The sequence below is a fragment of the Mycteria americana genome, chromosome 1, assembly GCF_035582795.1.
Source record: "Mycteria americana isolate JAX WOST 10 ecotype Jacksonville Zoo and Gardens chromosome 1, USCA_MyAme_1.0, whole genome shotgun sequence".
Lineage (NCBI taxonomy): Eukaryota > Metazoa > Chordata > Aves > Ciconiiformes > Ciconiidae > Mycteria > Mycteria americana.
The window spans coordinates 26,452,251-26,467,605 of NC_134365.1; the positions used below are offsets into that span (position 1 = coordinate 26,452,251).

The 15,355-nt window shown below is 40.1% G+C and overlaps 1 protein-coding gene across 3 annotated transcripts in view; it reads right to left on the reverse strand.

Moving 5' to 3' along the window:
- Positions 1-15,355, reverse strand: part of CPED1 (cadherin like and PC-esterase domain containing 1) — a 156,654-nt gene that overhangs the window by 113,941 nt on the left and 27,358 nt on the right. For all 3 annotated transcript variants that reach the window (XM_075493254.1, XM_075493246.1, XM_075493264.1), the window contains exons 4-5: positions 7,169-7,275; positions 5,166-5,241 (exon numbers count right to left, since the gene is read on the reverse strand). In XM_075493254.1, coding sequence (XP_075349369.1) covers positions 5,166-5,241; positions 7,169-7,275 — 183 coding nt within the window. The remainder of the gene's footprint in view (positions 1-5,165; positions 5,242-7,168; positions 7,276-15,355) is intronic.

A 15,355-nucleotide genomic window follows, 5' to 3' on the forward strand; every position in this document is an offset into this window, starting at 1 on the left:
CCCATACTTATTGTTATTACACAAGTATGTTTTTGTCCTAGCTGAGATCTGACCGCGTTGTAAAACAAAGAAAATCCTGCCCCATGTAGTTTATAATCAAATTAACTCAAAAGAATCAGATGCTGATTTTATTGGCCATTCTTGAGGCTCTTAGCAACTTCAGTAGCAGAAAGGTAATAGGCACAAAACTGATCACAACTGGTGTGCAGACATTTATAAGGGCCAGCTGGCGAAAGCAATGCATCCCCTTATAAAGAAGCATGTTCCTGTCATAAAGATGTTGAATTATTATGACAGAAAATAAATTTAATCTATAATTGCTCTCTTACATAGGTGGCCCCATTGGGCCTTGCTTCCTCCCCTCATCTCATCACCCTTCCTGCTGACTCCAGACTAACCCAGGGATGCTGGGGACAGGCAGGGCAGATTTGCTAGGCAGGGGAAGAGGAAAGCTGGCACAGGGTTAGCACCAGGCAGTAAACATATCACATAGTGAGAGCACAGTCACACAGCTGGACTATCTTGGCTCTCCCTCCCACTCAATTTCATTGGGGTCGTAGCTATCCCAAGACCTTCTGTGTGATTAACGCTGTTGGCCAGCCCCACAAGTGACCAAGTGAGCACGCAAGGCTGGTAGACACTCATAAAGTCTCTGCACTAGTGACACTAATAAAAAATGCAGAAGGAAGGCATAGAGCAAAAGTATTACTTTAAAAAGAATCGGTGATCTGGATGGGTAAAGAAGACAGCTATGCATGGCACAGGCTGGGCCCTGGAAGTGACAAAGCAAGACAAATGCTTACATGGAAAGACAGACTAGTCTGGATTGCTTGGGGAACAGGAAAATCACGGAGGCAATGCTATGAGCATTTCCACTACTTTCCCAGGCAAAACCTGTCAAAGAGAGTATTTGTTGTGCATACATCAGGATACCTTTTCTGTGCCCTAAACTGAGGCTGGGCAATTCTGCTCACATTGTGGACCTTAGTCCTCTCCATCTCTCACCCAGGAGTAGTTCCAGGAGGCAGCGAAGCCCAGTTCTCAGCCCACCTGTGGTGGGATACCAAGTATGAACACCTGAAATCTCTTTGCCAGTCATTCTCCAACCTCAGAGAGCTTCTAGGTTTGGGTTGTTTGCAGAAGATTTCATTCACAGATCACTGCAACAGCTGCAGCTTTTGCTGACCTGAGCAATAAATGCCAGGACCCTTCCTTGTTCATTCAATAGCCATACCAGAACCTCCTCATGGCCCAAGTTCTATATAGTGAGCAGACATCAGGCACCTGATTGAAAACTGGGCAAAATGCCCTGCAAAAGCAGGAGTGAAACCAGTCTTCTCAGACTGAGCAGGAAGCATTTACCAGTGTCTTCCATGTTGAATTTTAAGATCCATTACCATTCTTACGCCTCATCACAAACCCACTGCCACATGTGCCCATCCTCCAGCAACTCCTTCTCTTACTCAGCCCAATTTATCCACATACATCATGTATTTTTTTACCTTTTTGCTCCTCTAAACTGTTCTTCCAGTCTGATTTTCCTAATTTTTTTTCTCTTCCTAGCTTCTCTCCTGTTTCCTAAAAAGCAGTCATCATTTGTGTGTGCATAATTTTTCCCCCATACAGACAGAACCAATCTAAATTTTCAGACTGACAAAAAGATTTTCCATTAAAGAGACAAAGCAAAGAAACAAGCACTGACCTGATATTTTCTACAACTCATTTTCTTTCCTATATTGATACAACAGGGGTATGAGAAGGGGCATGCTCTCTTAAATACAAAACCTAGCAGCTTAAGAGTTGCACAACAACAAATAGAATAACATTTTTTTTAAAAATAACCTTTACCCTTGTACCCACTGCTTATCAATATCAACACAGTCATACCCACAGTAAATCCAGTAATCCCATCCCCTCAGCTTTGCTGCCTGATATTTCTTTCTACAACTTAGTGTGTCTTTAATTTGATCATGTAATTCTTAGAGCAGCAACTTTGTGGTTTCACTTTTACAGGAAATTGCTTGGCTCCTTGGGGGGCTGACTAAATGACAAACACAGTAATAACAAACCAACTGATCCTCTTCAAAAGGAATTGCAGAGAAGCCCCATTGACTCAAACACACAGGAGTGAAAGTACGTGACTGATTTGAAAGGAAACAAACTCTTCTCTGGAGGAAATACTGATGAAAATCGTTTTTTCCCCGAATAATTTTTAAAATTGAGGATCAAACAAATCCTAATAGTTGGCAACTTTGCTGTTGTTGGAAAGAAAGGTCTGTCGGAGGATGCAAGCAAGAGAAAGAAGTGGAAAGAGCTGGCTTTATCAGATGAATTAGAGGAGAGTATCTGAAATCTTGGCTCTAGAAGTTTGCTTTAACTTACGCCTTTTTGTCCTCTTAACCTGCCAAGTTAATCAAATGATTTACCCTTCTGATTCTAATTTCACCTTCTATGGGTGAATTTCACTCATAGTAAATTAGATGTCACATATACAGTGGTACTGAAGGGGATCATTTCTGGATTGAGACACTTTGAGGTCTGGTCTATACAAAGATGACCCCCTGTGTGCCACAGTCTAAGTTCCCATTCCTGTCGTGGACGTCAATGTAGTCTATACAGTCAGTGTGGAGCAATTCAGCTAACCCTAAATTATGCTGAAAGTAAATGCTCTTTTGGGCTTGCTCACTTTAAACTGTACTTCTAATTTTGGGAGCTTAGATACCAAGTGTTAAAGTCAGATATCCACACACAGAGATCTATTGCCAGCTGGGACACCATAGGATATCCCTCTGAGCCTCCAGCTGCTGGACCAGAAAGACATAGGTTCTGGGCCAAATCTGGCCATCCTACTGGGTGTCCTGGACTCTCCATGGTGTCTCAAGTGGCATGAGACCCTTGTGTTGAAACAGCTACCTCATGCTAGGCCACATGAAACAGCTACCTAGGCCACATGCTGATGTGGAGACACCTAGATTTAAGAGATGGATTGCTTTTTTTTTTAATTTTAAAACTCTAGCTAATTTAGGTTCAAAATCTTTTTTTACTGGTAACTGAAAGGTGAGGGGTGGGCCTTTTTCTATCTGACAGTCCTTCAGCAGACTGCTAGAAGAATCCTCTGTTACTGGGTGGGTAGGACTCAGACCCCTGCTGCCAAGCACACATACTACCTTGATTTCAATGGGATTTCGGCATCAGTCAGAAGGGCTTTTCTCTTTGCCAGGAAAGCACTAATAATATGAATATGGAATAAGATGTTTACAAATGACCCTTCCCTAAAGAGGAGAAAACACCGAACAGCTTAACAGATGGCATACACAAAGTGGCTTGTACCACAGCTTATGGACACCCATGAAACTGTGCGTGTTTCAAGGGGAAAGCTCTGTGTGTGGTCAGCGCCTCTTGTGTTTGTGGTTTTGCAGTAGCAAAATAATAAAACCACTGCAATTGGCCTTTCTCCAAGTAGCAGGGCAAACCAATGGTTTTTAAAGGCAGTCTGTTACAACATGAATAGGAACTACCAATTCCTGAAGTCCTTGAAATTTTTAGAAATCTGCTTAGGTTTGTCTGAAACTGGTACTATATCAGAATACTTTCTAATTCACTTTCCAGTGCAAGGGAACCAAGGCATTAGGCATCACTGAAGACGTACTTAAAACTCAGCCAAAACAGAATATATTACTTAGCTGGTGTAATATGACTTCACGATAAAGGACTCTCATGGGACCTGGATAGATGTTCCTTATATTGCATGTTCCTTATGATCAGTTTTGACAATTTACTGCACCAGGAAAATGGAAATGTCTAATTTAAACTGACCCTCAACATACAGTTCTTTAAGGGAAACACTTCACATAAGTTTTAAATATGGATCAATCTTTAAATGAAGCAGTAAAAAAAAGGGTATGCTTATGTTAGGAACCACCTAACCTCAACTTTAGTCAAGCATCCACGTGCCAGGTATGTAATCTAAGCTACTTGTCTAGGCTCCATTTACAGCCAGTGGTGAGAGGTAATTGGGTAGTAAGTACCTGCAGAGGGTAATTCAACACACCTATTTTAAACACATAGTTTAGGATAAAATGAAGTAGTGTTTGAAGGTACCCTTCTCTCTCCGCTGGCTTAAGGGGAAGACTAGAATACTGGTGCAGAAGATATCCGACTTATAAATGGTTAAATGAGATGTAATGAATCTTTTCCTTATGTGTGAAATATAGCATATACATAAAATGTGAAAAGAAAGGGAAGGGGAAGGGGAAGGGGATGAGGAAGGGGAAGGGGAAGGGGAAAGGGAAAGGGGAAAGCGAAAAAGGGAAGGGGAAAGGGAAAGGGGAAGGGGAAAGGAAAGAAGGGGAAGGGCAAGGAAAAGAAGGGCAAGGGCAAGGGCAAGGGAAGGAGTCCGATCAATCTTGTGTAGTTGTCTGCAAACAAGGCTAAATACTAATGGAATAAATAAGGGGTTGGTTGTTACTGGATTAAAAAAAAAAGGACAAGATTTCTTATAAGCAAAGTTTATATAAGATAGATCATAAATCCAAGGTAGTATTGATGGTGGATATTTAGTGCTGTAACTAAGATCAGAATGTGTCCCTCTGTAGTTTAAATAGACCTAATATGGTGCACAACAGTTTTTTCCAGTTTCTATTCAAAGCTGAATTACACCCATAGTAAATTAGAATTCTCTGGCAACTGGCCCATAACCTTTAAACTTTTCTGGTTGATGATCTTAATACACAAAGGCTTTTTATCAGTAAACTATGTCTGGATGGGAACCAAACTCCGACTCCTACTCCTTCTCCATGCCACAACATTTTTGTAAAGCTGAACAAACATATTACACCGAACCCAGGGCTTTGAAGTGTAAACACCAATACACTGTATTAACACAAAACAGTCCAAAAATAAGACACTTATAGCCAAATTATTTCTGCAGTATGCAATGGCTAAACAATGCAATATCTTTACCTGAAAAGATACTGCATAACTGTAATTTGTATTTAAGTGGTGTCTGAAATGGATTATCATTCTTGTTTCATTTTTTTCCCCCTATGCATTCATGACTAAAAATAAAAAGGAATTGTAAGCCTAACAGTGTCATTTCAGAGACTTCCTATGACAACTATTAAAAGACCATCATGACATATGCAGATTTGAAGAAATTAGGTTACCTGAAAAGGCTTTTGTTATCTGGCATAATCCCTCTTTTCTGCAAAGAAAATGCTGGATTTCTGGAAGTAGGTTTACCTGTACGTAAAAAGAGAAGCTTTAATGGTTTCATTCAGAAAAGTGCTCTTTTTCCTGGAGCCTTAAATGGGTTTGTGTTTAATTTATCAGAGACACCTCATGCAAAACTCCTGTCAGTGTCAATAGCGAATTACAACTTTGCCATTCCTCCCACACGGGATAATGAAATTAAAGTATGGGCTCTTCCTTCATGGCCAGCACAAAACAAAATTTTAGACTTATGGCTCTCCTCCTGGCTGCTGAGTTTTCACCCCTTCCCTGCCCCCTTTTCATTTTCTGAAGCTTCTCTGTTCTCTGCCAGTTATCAATCACTGCCTCTCACTGCATGGAAATAGCCTATGCCTCTTGAATTGCGGTGTTTGGGAACAGTGGTAAGCTAACGTAGCTAAACCATATCCAGGCTCTGCAACAAAGAACTGTGTTGCACTGTGGTATGGACATGCCAGCAGCAAGTAATGTTAGTCCAATATTTAAAGTTATTCGGAGATATGGGCCATCTGGTTTAAGTCCCTGCTGTGCTGCAGACTTCCTGACGGAACTTGGACAATTCCTTTGATCACCTTATGTCTCAGTTACTCATGTGTGAAACTTCTGGACATTGCAGAGTGCTGTAAGGATTATTATATTGCACAGTATTAAAGGCTCAGATATGATAATATGGGTAGAATGAGCAAAAAGCAGTTTGCAGAAGCCTGGGATGTTTTATGATCTGAGACCTGAATCCAAAGCATGTATATTTCTAGCAAACTGGAACTGCTATAAAAATTTCACTTTGGATACACTTAGATAAGTCATCCTGTCCCAGGGAACCCCAGTGTACATGCTCCTAGCTCTGACTCTTGTGGACATGCAGTGGTTTTTTGCATCCTCATGAACTTCCTACCTGAACTAAATACCTTTTAAAAGCAGCTCTATTTCTCCCAGTCCCTCAGTTCAGAGTCTATAATTTTGGGTCTTGCCATTATTATCTGTGCCATTGTACTTGAATTATAAGCCAAGCTTTATCCATAGTTAGGTCACATTTTTTCAAACAAAGCCCTCAGTTTAAATCACACATATTTTCACCAACAAGTAAGGTGCTTATTTAGACATTTGCCTATCAAAGTAACCTAAACTGTGCCCACAACATACCCAAGTGAAAAAAAAAAACAATTCTGAAAATACCAAGAAATATTGGCACCACTGATGGTTTGGACTGTGAGTAAGCAGATTGCAGTGCCAGGGCAAGGAAATCCCATGAAGGCCCTGGAGGAGGACATGGGTCCAGCTCACACATTATCAATTGTAGGAGCACTGTCACTGTTTGGAGAGGTGCCTAAATTATGTTTACAAAGCAGCAATTACATTAGATGAAACTCAATACTGATATAAGATGTGAAGCCTAAATTAGTCTAGCTTTATCTTCTGCTTATGCTATTATTCTGAAATATTGCATGCATTGGCTAGTTCTTTCTCCCCATTTCTAAATTCTCTTTTTCCAATGGGTAAATTGTTTAAATTTCCCTTGAATTCTGTAGATGCTTTTGCTGCCTGACATGCTGGTTGACGGTGGTCAAGAATGCAAAAGTTCAAGCTAAAGAAGAGAAAAGGAAAACTTGACAGTCAGTTGTAACAATTATCAGTACTTACACTGAAATACTTGCCTCCAAAATAACATACTATGTCCAAATGAGAAATTGCTTTTGATCTCTGGGTGTAATATAAAGAAGAATGAAATGTTGGTATCTGACAAGTATTTCTCATTAGGAATAGGAAACTTGAAACAATAGGATAGGAAACTTGAAAAAGCTTTTTTTAATTGCTGTTAAACCACGCCTCTGCAGTATAAAATAAGCATCAGATACTTTTCTTTTTATGAGTGAGTGCTAAAAATTTGGCCTAGCCCTGTCCTCTCATTCTCACAAACGGTAACACAATAATCTCGTACCTTCTGGAATAACTCTAGATGATGCAAGTCTTCTATTTGAATGCAGCCAGTGCTGTCATTTTTTCTGGAAGATAAGCAGATCAAAAGATCCCAAGGGCGTATACGACCTACCAGGAAAGAAAAGAAGCATATTGAGAAAGAAAATATCATGCAATTCCTATCTGAACAAAAAATACTTAGAGCCAAATCCTGAGGAATAGCAAACTGCTGGAGTGCTAAGTACCTGAACAGCTACAGGTAGCAGAAGGGAAAAAGATATATTCACTGCCACAGTTCAAGCTTTGGAACTATATTTATGTATTTCACAGTTGGCACCTCCTGTTATACCTGCCTACTGTCCAGTCCCCTGGTGTCTGACCTGTTTAGCATTCAGAAATGAAAAAGTTCAATAACATGGTGCTGCTTTAATTTGTTCTTTTTTCTGAACTCCTCAACATGCACACTTATGACACACATTCACAATATGCAGTGTGATCTTCTGAGGTCTTTCATTATTGGGAAGTAAATTTTACAGGAAGTAATACTGGTCATGCTATTGCAAACAACAGGAATTTCTAGCCTGAATTTTGGTGTAGCGGCTTCCTAAATATTAGACACCAGATTGCCACATCTAGAACTGATGTACTAGTGGGAATTAAGTTGCACTGAGCGAGTAGCTAGCTTCTGAGCTAGTTCTGATGCTTCCTTTCTGGGGCGAAGCTGACCTGTGAGACCAAAGGGTTCTATTATCAGGAAACAAGCAACACTGGAGTCAGAGACGGCTGCTTGAAGAAGAGACAAAACTAAATTGCACCAATTAAAACACCATTATGGATTAGAAGATACAAATAGGAAATAGGTCTTGGAGTTTGCCCATATTGCAGCATGTAATGTGGTATAGAAATGCCAATGTAGCTTCAAACGAGCTTGGTCAGCTCCCTTAAGTGGTTATTTGTTTCCTTCTGTATACAGCCTTCGTAATCTGGACTAGTTAGAGATAGTGGCATCTCTCAAAAGATTAACAGAATCACTACATCTGTTGCAGACACCATAAATATGTTCAATAAAAGGTAAACCATTTCAGTGACAGGATGCCAATTAGAAATAAAGAAGTTCCAAACAGAAAGGGCAGCCAGAGCAGCTGTACAGCATTCAAAGCGGGGTATAGCATTCGGTCAAAGTTCTCTGCAGGACAGCTATTTCAGTGACTGGTTGGTTGGTTCTTTTTCCCAAGGTTGGGAAGATTACATGCATTTTATTCCATTTTGTACTATCCACCTATGATACCTTCCTAATTTTATTAGACTACTCCCTAAACTTGGTCCCACTGATGACCCACAGAGCTATTTATTTTGGCTGATTTCCCTCTCCAAAGTGTAATTTTTTCCTATCCCAATCACAATCGCAAATGCCAAGCAGGGTGAAGATTTCACTTAAGGAGATTTAACACTCAATTTACGTTAAGTACAGTAATGAACTGATTGTGCAGAATAGGTCTAGGACTATGAAAGTAACTATCACCTTTTTTATGTTTATAAGCAGTGTGACAAAGCTGAAGAGATGAATTTTCATTTATGCTGCATCCATTACTGTAAAGAATTCTTCAATTTCACGTTACGAGAACCAGTATTATGGTATAAAAATAATTAAGGCATGTGAAATTTAGGCAAGACAGATTCACTGTGTGCTCCTTTGTGAAAGAAACAAACAAAAACCTGCAGGTAGATAAAAATGGCACAGATAGGAAATAAATGAATCATTAAAGAAACGTACAAGCAAATACTTCATTTTAGTGCAACAGATTGACAGTGTTAACAACCTACTCGATGACCTCACCAGCTATGTAATTATCAGATAAGCAAGATGTTATGCCTTTGACTAGTAAACACCTTTGAATAAATCATTATAATTACATATAAAGCACAATGCCTAGCTGTGTGCAAATTGAAAGGGAGCTGGAGGGAACTCCATTTCTCAGAAGCAGTTCACTTCCTTCCCTTGTTTATTGTTACACATCCTGGCCAGGGATGAATTTGATCCCTGACTCCAAAGGATATGCTGCACCGTGTATCATTTGCCTTTAGGACATAGCAGAGTGATGGATATGAATGTACCAAAGAGAAGAAAAGGAAAGGAAAAAGGGCCCTCAGACCTAGCATGTTTCTGAGCCAGTGCCCAGGAAGTAGGACAGTTAACTGCTAGGAACAATTTTTCAGGAGGGGTTGAATGCCTGCCATTATTTGTGTTTTCTGTTCAGAGTAATTAGACATCTAGCCAGTTATTTCAGTACAGAACAATCAGAACTGCAACATGTCTATTTATAGAAAACAGGAGACTTCCTATTAGAAAAACAGCGTACACCTAGTGCTGTCTCTCAGATTCAGGCTGACAGAGCAGTCTGACTTCTATTTAAATATCGATACGTTCCTAATCAACTACACGTGAAAAAATTTTCTTGGAAAACAAAAATGTAAGAGGTATGTGTTACAACAGTTATTTAGTTTTGGAGCAGACTCTTCTGTGAATAGATATAGCCTAGAAATTGCCTGTGTCATTCCTCTCACAGCTTATTTTTTTGTGGAAAATGAACATCTATGATCATGAGACCATGAGTCTGTCTCCCTTCTGCAAATGTAATAATTATAAAACTATATGTCAGCAAGAAAGTGCTAGTGCTCTTAATATTCCAGTAACACCGAATGGCCCAGGCAAAGGATCCCAAACTGTCAAGCACTGTATTTTAACACAGAAGAAGATCCCTTTCACAGAAATTATTTCTAAAGTAAAGCAAGATACAATATGTGAGCTAAAACAGTCTACAATAAAAGAGAAAGGAAGAACAAAAGTGACAGTAATAACACAAGTCATCTGCATGGAATAACTTGTGTTTCAAAATGTTTTTAGAGATGTTTAATGAAGAAGCATTAATAATGTCCATATTATTCCGTCTTCAATGTACACACTAGTTTGCTGGTTTCCTGCAGACTTCACACCAGAAGCGGGCTTTGACAGGACATTTGAAGTGGATGGTTAAAATGGATACTTCATATCTGAACAATTTAAGTACTAGCAATTTGCATGAAGCTTTTTCCACGTAAAGAAATCTTTTTCCACAGTTACAGAAATCTTGTTTGCTTTATTCAGCAAACAAGTGGAGCTCAGCATGTGGGAGCAGTAGATCAGTTAAACAGCAAGAAATCCCCCCTCATGGAGATAGTCTCTACTGCTTTGTGTTACTTTGCATTTGGACAAGCAGAAGAGTGGTAACTTAAGATGAGAATACACAATTGTATGTTCATCCCCTCCCTCAGCATCTTTTCAAACCAAGATTTTTTAGTTCAGCCTGTTATTTAAGGCCTTGCCTACACAAGGAACGTTCACCTGCAGAATTACATCTTATTATGCAGGCAAATTGAGCTTAATGTGGATACAGCTTATGCTGGCAGCATGATGCTTTTATTTACCTATCTTTTTTGCCAGCTCTTTCCCCCTCCTCTCCTCCAGTCTTTGTAGCCTCATCTTGCAGTCCCATCTTAAAAAGTGTTTGTGTACCTGAGATGTGTATCTCGTGTTTACCTGAGAATATCCACTCGAGTTGCTAATCCAAGAATCAGTAGTACAGCATACTTTGATTCCAGTCTGCTGTGACCACCTTTAATTACTCTTATTCTGAATGAGTCAAAGTACATGCTATTCAACTCAGAGCAATAGGTTTCAACTGAAAATTGATATAATGTGCAAATTATAATTTTCAACAAGATACCACTGTTTTCATTGGCTTTGACTCTGACTTGTTACTTGGAATAATTAAAACAGTTAATGTGGAAAAATAATCTAAAAGATAACAAACTAGAGAGAAAAGCAAACATGTTCTTAGCAGCAGCAGAAATAGCAATGCAGAGACCAATAAAAACATTTAATATTTTCTATAAAAATATTCTGCAGAGAGTTTTTGTATTCTGATACTATAGATCAAAGTGAACCAAACCAAAATGAGAACTGTAGGATTTAGTGGGGTTTTAAGCTTACAGCATATACATTTTATAGATGAATTTCAAGAATTTCTGGAGGTTATTTCTAAAATGAAGTAATCTTATTCCTACCTTTGAAATTATCACTTTCTCCCCATGAGCTATGGCATTGGAGGCTGGAATTTGCAGGAAAACTTAGATGCATGCAGCTCCATGGAGTTTTTAATGTCTTATGTGCAAACACAGAAAAGTAGTCTTTGATTTAACCAAATGAGTACGTTTCATCTCAATACCATAGCTTGAGATTTCATTTTTTAGTGTTAAGGTCCTCATTCTGAATTTTGAAATGAAAGAACTTTGAAAATCAAATACAATTTTCATCTTTTATGCTCATCTTTCTGTACTTCAGAATCCTTCTGCTGTGGTTGGTGTTGGTCATACCTCACCAGTAACATCATTTCCCAGTTTTGGAAAACATGGTTTTGGTAGAGGGTTAGAAGAAGCAGGTGGGTTTTAGAAGACCTTGTACTGGGTCTGACTGGGATGGAGTTAATCCTCTTCCTAGCAGCCCGCGCAGTCCTGTCTTTTAGATTTGTGACCAAACCAGTGTTGTTAATACACCAATGTTTTAGCTATTGCTGAGCAGTGCTTGCACGGTGTCAGCACCTTCTCTGTGTCTCACTCTGACCCCCGGCAAGTAGGCTTGGGTGGGCAAGAGGCTGGGAGGGGGCACAGCTGGGACAGCTGACCCCAGCTGGCCAAAGAGATATTCCATGCCACATGATGCCATGCTCAGAAATAAAACTGGGGTGTAGTCTCTCCAAAGCTGCCATTGCTTGGAGGCTGGCTGGGTATCAGTCTGCTGATGGGGGGTGCTGAGTGATTGCCTTTGTATCACCTGGGGGTTTTTTCCTTTTTTTCCCCCTTCAGTTTTTAAACTTTCTTTATCTCAACCTAGGAGTTTTTCTTGCCTTTTCTCTTCCAAATGTCTCTCCCATCCTGCTGCAGGGGCTCGTGAGTGAACAGCTGGTGGGTCCCTAGTCGCTGGCTGGGGTCAACCTACCACATATTTGAACTACAAAGAAGATCAAAAGAATTTTGATTTTTTTTTGATGCATTTTCTCTAAAACAAGGTTAAGGTGATAGGAAATGCCTTCCCCATATGTATTGGTTTTGGCTGGGATAGAGTTAATTTTCTTCATAGTAGCTTGTATGGTGCTGTGTTTTGGATTTGTGACCAAAATAGTGTTGATAACTCAGGGGTGTTTTAGCTATTGCTGAATGGTGCTTACACATCATCAAGTTTTTTGCTGTTTCTCACGCTGTCCCACCAGCAAGGAGGCTGGGGGTGGGAAAGAAATTGGGAGGGGGCACAGCTGGGACAGCTGATCCCAACTGACCAAAGGGATATTCCATACCATATGGCGTCATGCTCAGAAAAAAACTGGGGGAAGAAGGAGGATGAAGGGGGGACGTTCACAGCTATGGCGTTTGTCTTCCCAAGTAACTGTTACGTGTGATGGAGCCCTGCTTTCCTGGAGGTGGCTGAACACCTGCCTGCCCATGGCAAGTAGTGATGAGTTCCTTTTTTTGCTTTGCTTGTGTATGCGTCTTTAGCTTTACCTGGGAAACTGTCTTTATCTCAACCCAGGAGTTTTCTCACTTTTACTCTTCCGATTCTCTCCCCCTTCCCACTAGGGAGGAGTGAGCAAGAGGCTGTGCGGTGCTTAGTTGCCGGTTGGGGTTAAACCACTACACCATAGAATAAATTTTTACCCATCCAAAATCAGTTGTCCTCTTTAATCACTGGAGGCAGGATACAAAGTAAACATTTTAATTTGCATCGAAGATTATATAAAGAAAGTTTCTGACCACAAGGATGAAGTACTGGAATACTTTAGGTTACTTTAGGAGGCTACAGAACCCCTGACAAGGGAGATCCTGAGATTTGTACATGATGTTTTTTTTAAAGAAATTCCCCTCAGCTCTACTTGAAACATATTCCCAGGCATCTCTGAGCTGCAAGGTTGTGAAGAGAAGATTTCCAGGAAAAGATATTGTCTAGGTACTGATGCATTAAACTGCATTCAAATATACTTTTGGCATATTGTAATCCTGATGAATTAAAAAAAAAAAAAGAGTGTAAGTTTTAGCTTCATGTATCATGAGTCCTCATAGTCCACAGCGAAAAAGAAAAGTCAAACTCTGTTCCTGCACGGTAATGGAGTGAGCACAGATTGAACTGTGTTTGGTGAGGAGGCACATATTTATGCAAGTAGCTGCTTGTGCACAAATCCAACTTTAAAAAAGACAGAGGAATATGTTTTACAAAGCAGGCTTCATCCCTGCAATGTAGTCAATTTATAGGAGGCAACAGTTTGCTAGTCAAGATAAACTCTTGACTAGAGTGGAAGAACTACCAGATGTCTGAAAGACAGAACTACTGCCTCACTGCCTGGCTCTGGACTCTGGGCGGGATTTTATGCCCCTCAGCATCTCAGAGGGCAGCAGCATCAGGCAGGCTGCGTGACGGGGTTTGGGGACGTGGGAATTCTACACCTCTGAAGATCTGAGCTTCACTGATAACGCTCCAGGGAAAAATATCCTTTGAAGACTATTTCTGGTTATGGCAGCTCGGCTGTCTCACTTGTGCAAAGATCAGAATGCCGCTTGTTGGACTGAATGCTTTCTCTTTGTTAATGATACCGCCTTTTATAAGTTTTTGATATGGCTGTTTATTTGTAGGGCTTTCCCTAAAGGAATGTCTCATAGGTGTGCAGGCATTTTCCCCTTAAAGAAGTAGTTATTGGAGGTATTTTAATTTTTCTTTTGGCGTGGCTCTTGACAGTCATGAGCTATCACCAGTTTGAACTCACTACAACAACAATGAAGAAATGATCACTATGGTAAGTGAAGAAAGTGTAGGAAAAGATGGCGAGGTTTCTGATATTTTCTGAACTATTCTGGAAAGCAGCTGTTCACTTGTCCATGTGCAAATGTCTCCCTGTTTCACACAGCATGCTCCGTGCTACTTGTTGAGACTGACTGTACTCTGCCATAATGCACAGTCCAGTCCAGTAACCACCTGCTTAACCAGACAAATTAGGCTGAAATCTTTTTCAACACTGAAATAATTAATTGCAGTGTAGTATTATAAGTGTAAAAAAAACCCCCGCCCTATGTATGAGGCTGAGATTGTGGTACGCAGTCAATTCATTCACAAAATACTTTGTACAGTGGCTGTATGGCTGCCAGGGAAAGGCTGCAGGAATCCTGAGGACAGTCACTATTCACCCCCCTTGAGGATGATCAGGGTTTTCTTTTGGCTCAGTTACCCCATAACTAAGAGGATCTGAAGCGCCAAGCGAAGCATTCTTTGTGGAGGAGAGGCTGGCGTGAACCAAGTGGAACCAGCCTAATTCCCAGGACAGCTCATCTGTCCCTGAACAGCTTAGCACAAAACATCGCCCTGTGCTCAAGGATTAATGCACAGTCACATCTGAGTTCAGCATTTGGGGAGTGAAATAGCCATTTGAAGTCCTATCACAGTGCCTGACCCATAAAAACAGGGTAATGCTCGACTAGTCTGTACCTCTTCTGCAAATACTGCGGAGAGGTGTTGGGTCTAACTACAAATGGGGAGGCATAATGCTTCCACTCTTGTCTGAAAAAAAAGAGAGAGTTATTTTATTACTGTTTCCTTATATCAGCAAGGGCCAGGCTGCAAGCCTGCTTTTCTTTTCAATCCAAAGCAGAATTTTAAGGGTACAAAAATAAATTAGTGTAACAAGCCAAGAGCTACCTGTTTCTCTCAGAACTCTTCTCAAATTTGGCAAGATGTTTTCCTTTTTCCACCTGGTCTCAGACTCTAAAACTGTCTTGGACCTACCTACCAAGTCAACCAGCTACTGTATTCCTTACTGGAGTAACTGATAATACAAGGCAGATGACTTTCTCTAAAAGAAGCAAAAGAAATCTATTGCAGCTATAAATACAAGAATGAAGAAGAGAGAGGACAATCCTTTCTCCATTTATATCACATTCAATCATTCAATAGATTAACAAACCTTTCTTTAGTCAACAAATTACCCTACTATAAGAGACAACAACGAAAGAATTTGCAGACCTGCAGCAAATGATTTAAAGCAGTGTTTTTCAATTTGCAGATAACTGTCTGTAAGACAACAAAAGGTAGTGCACAAAAAAATTGCAGTGTTATTTAATTATATCAATATAT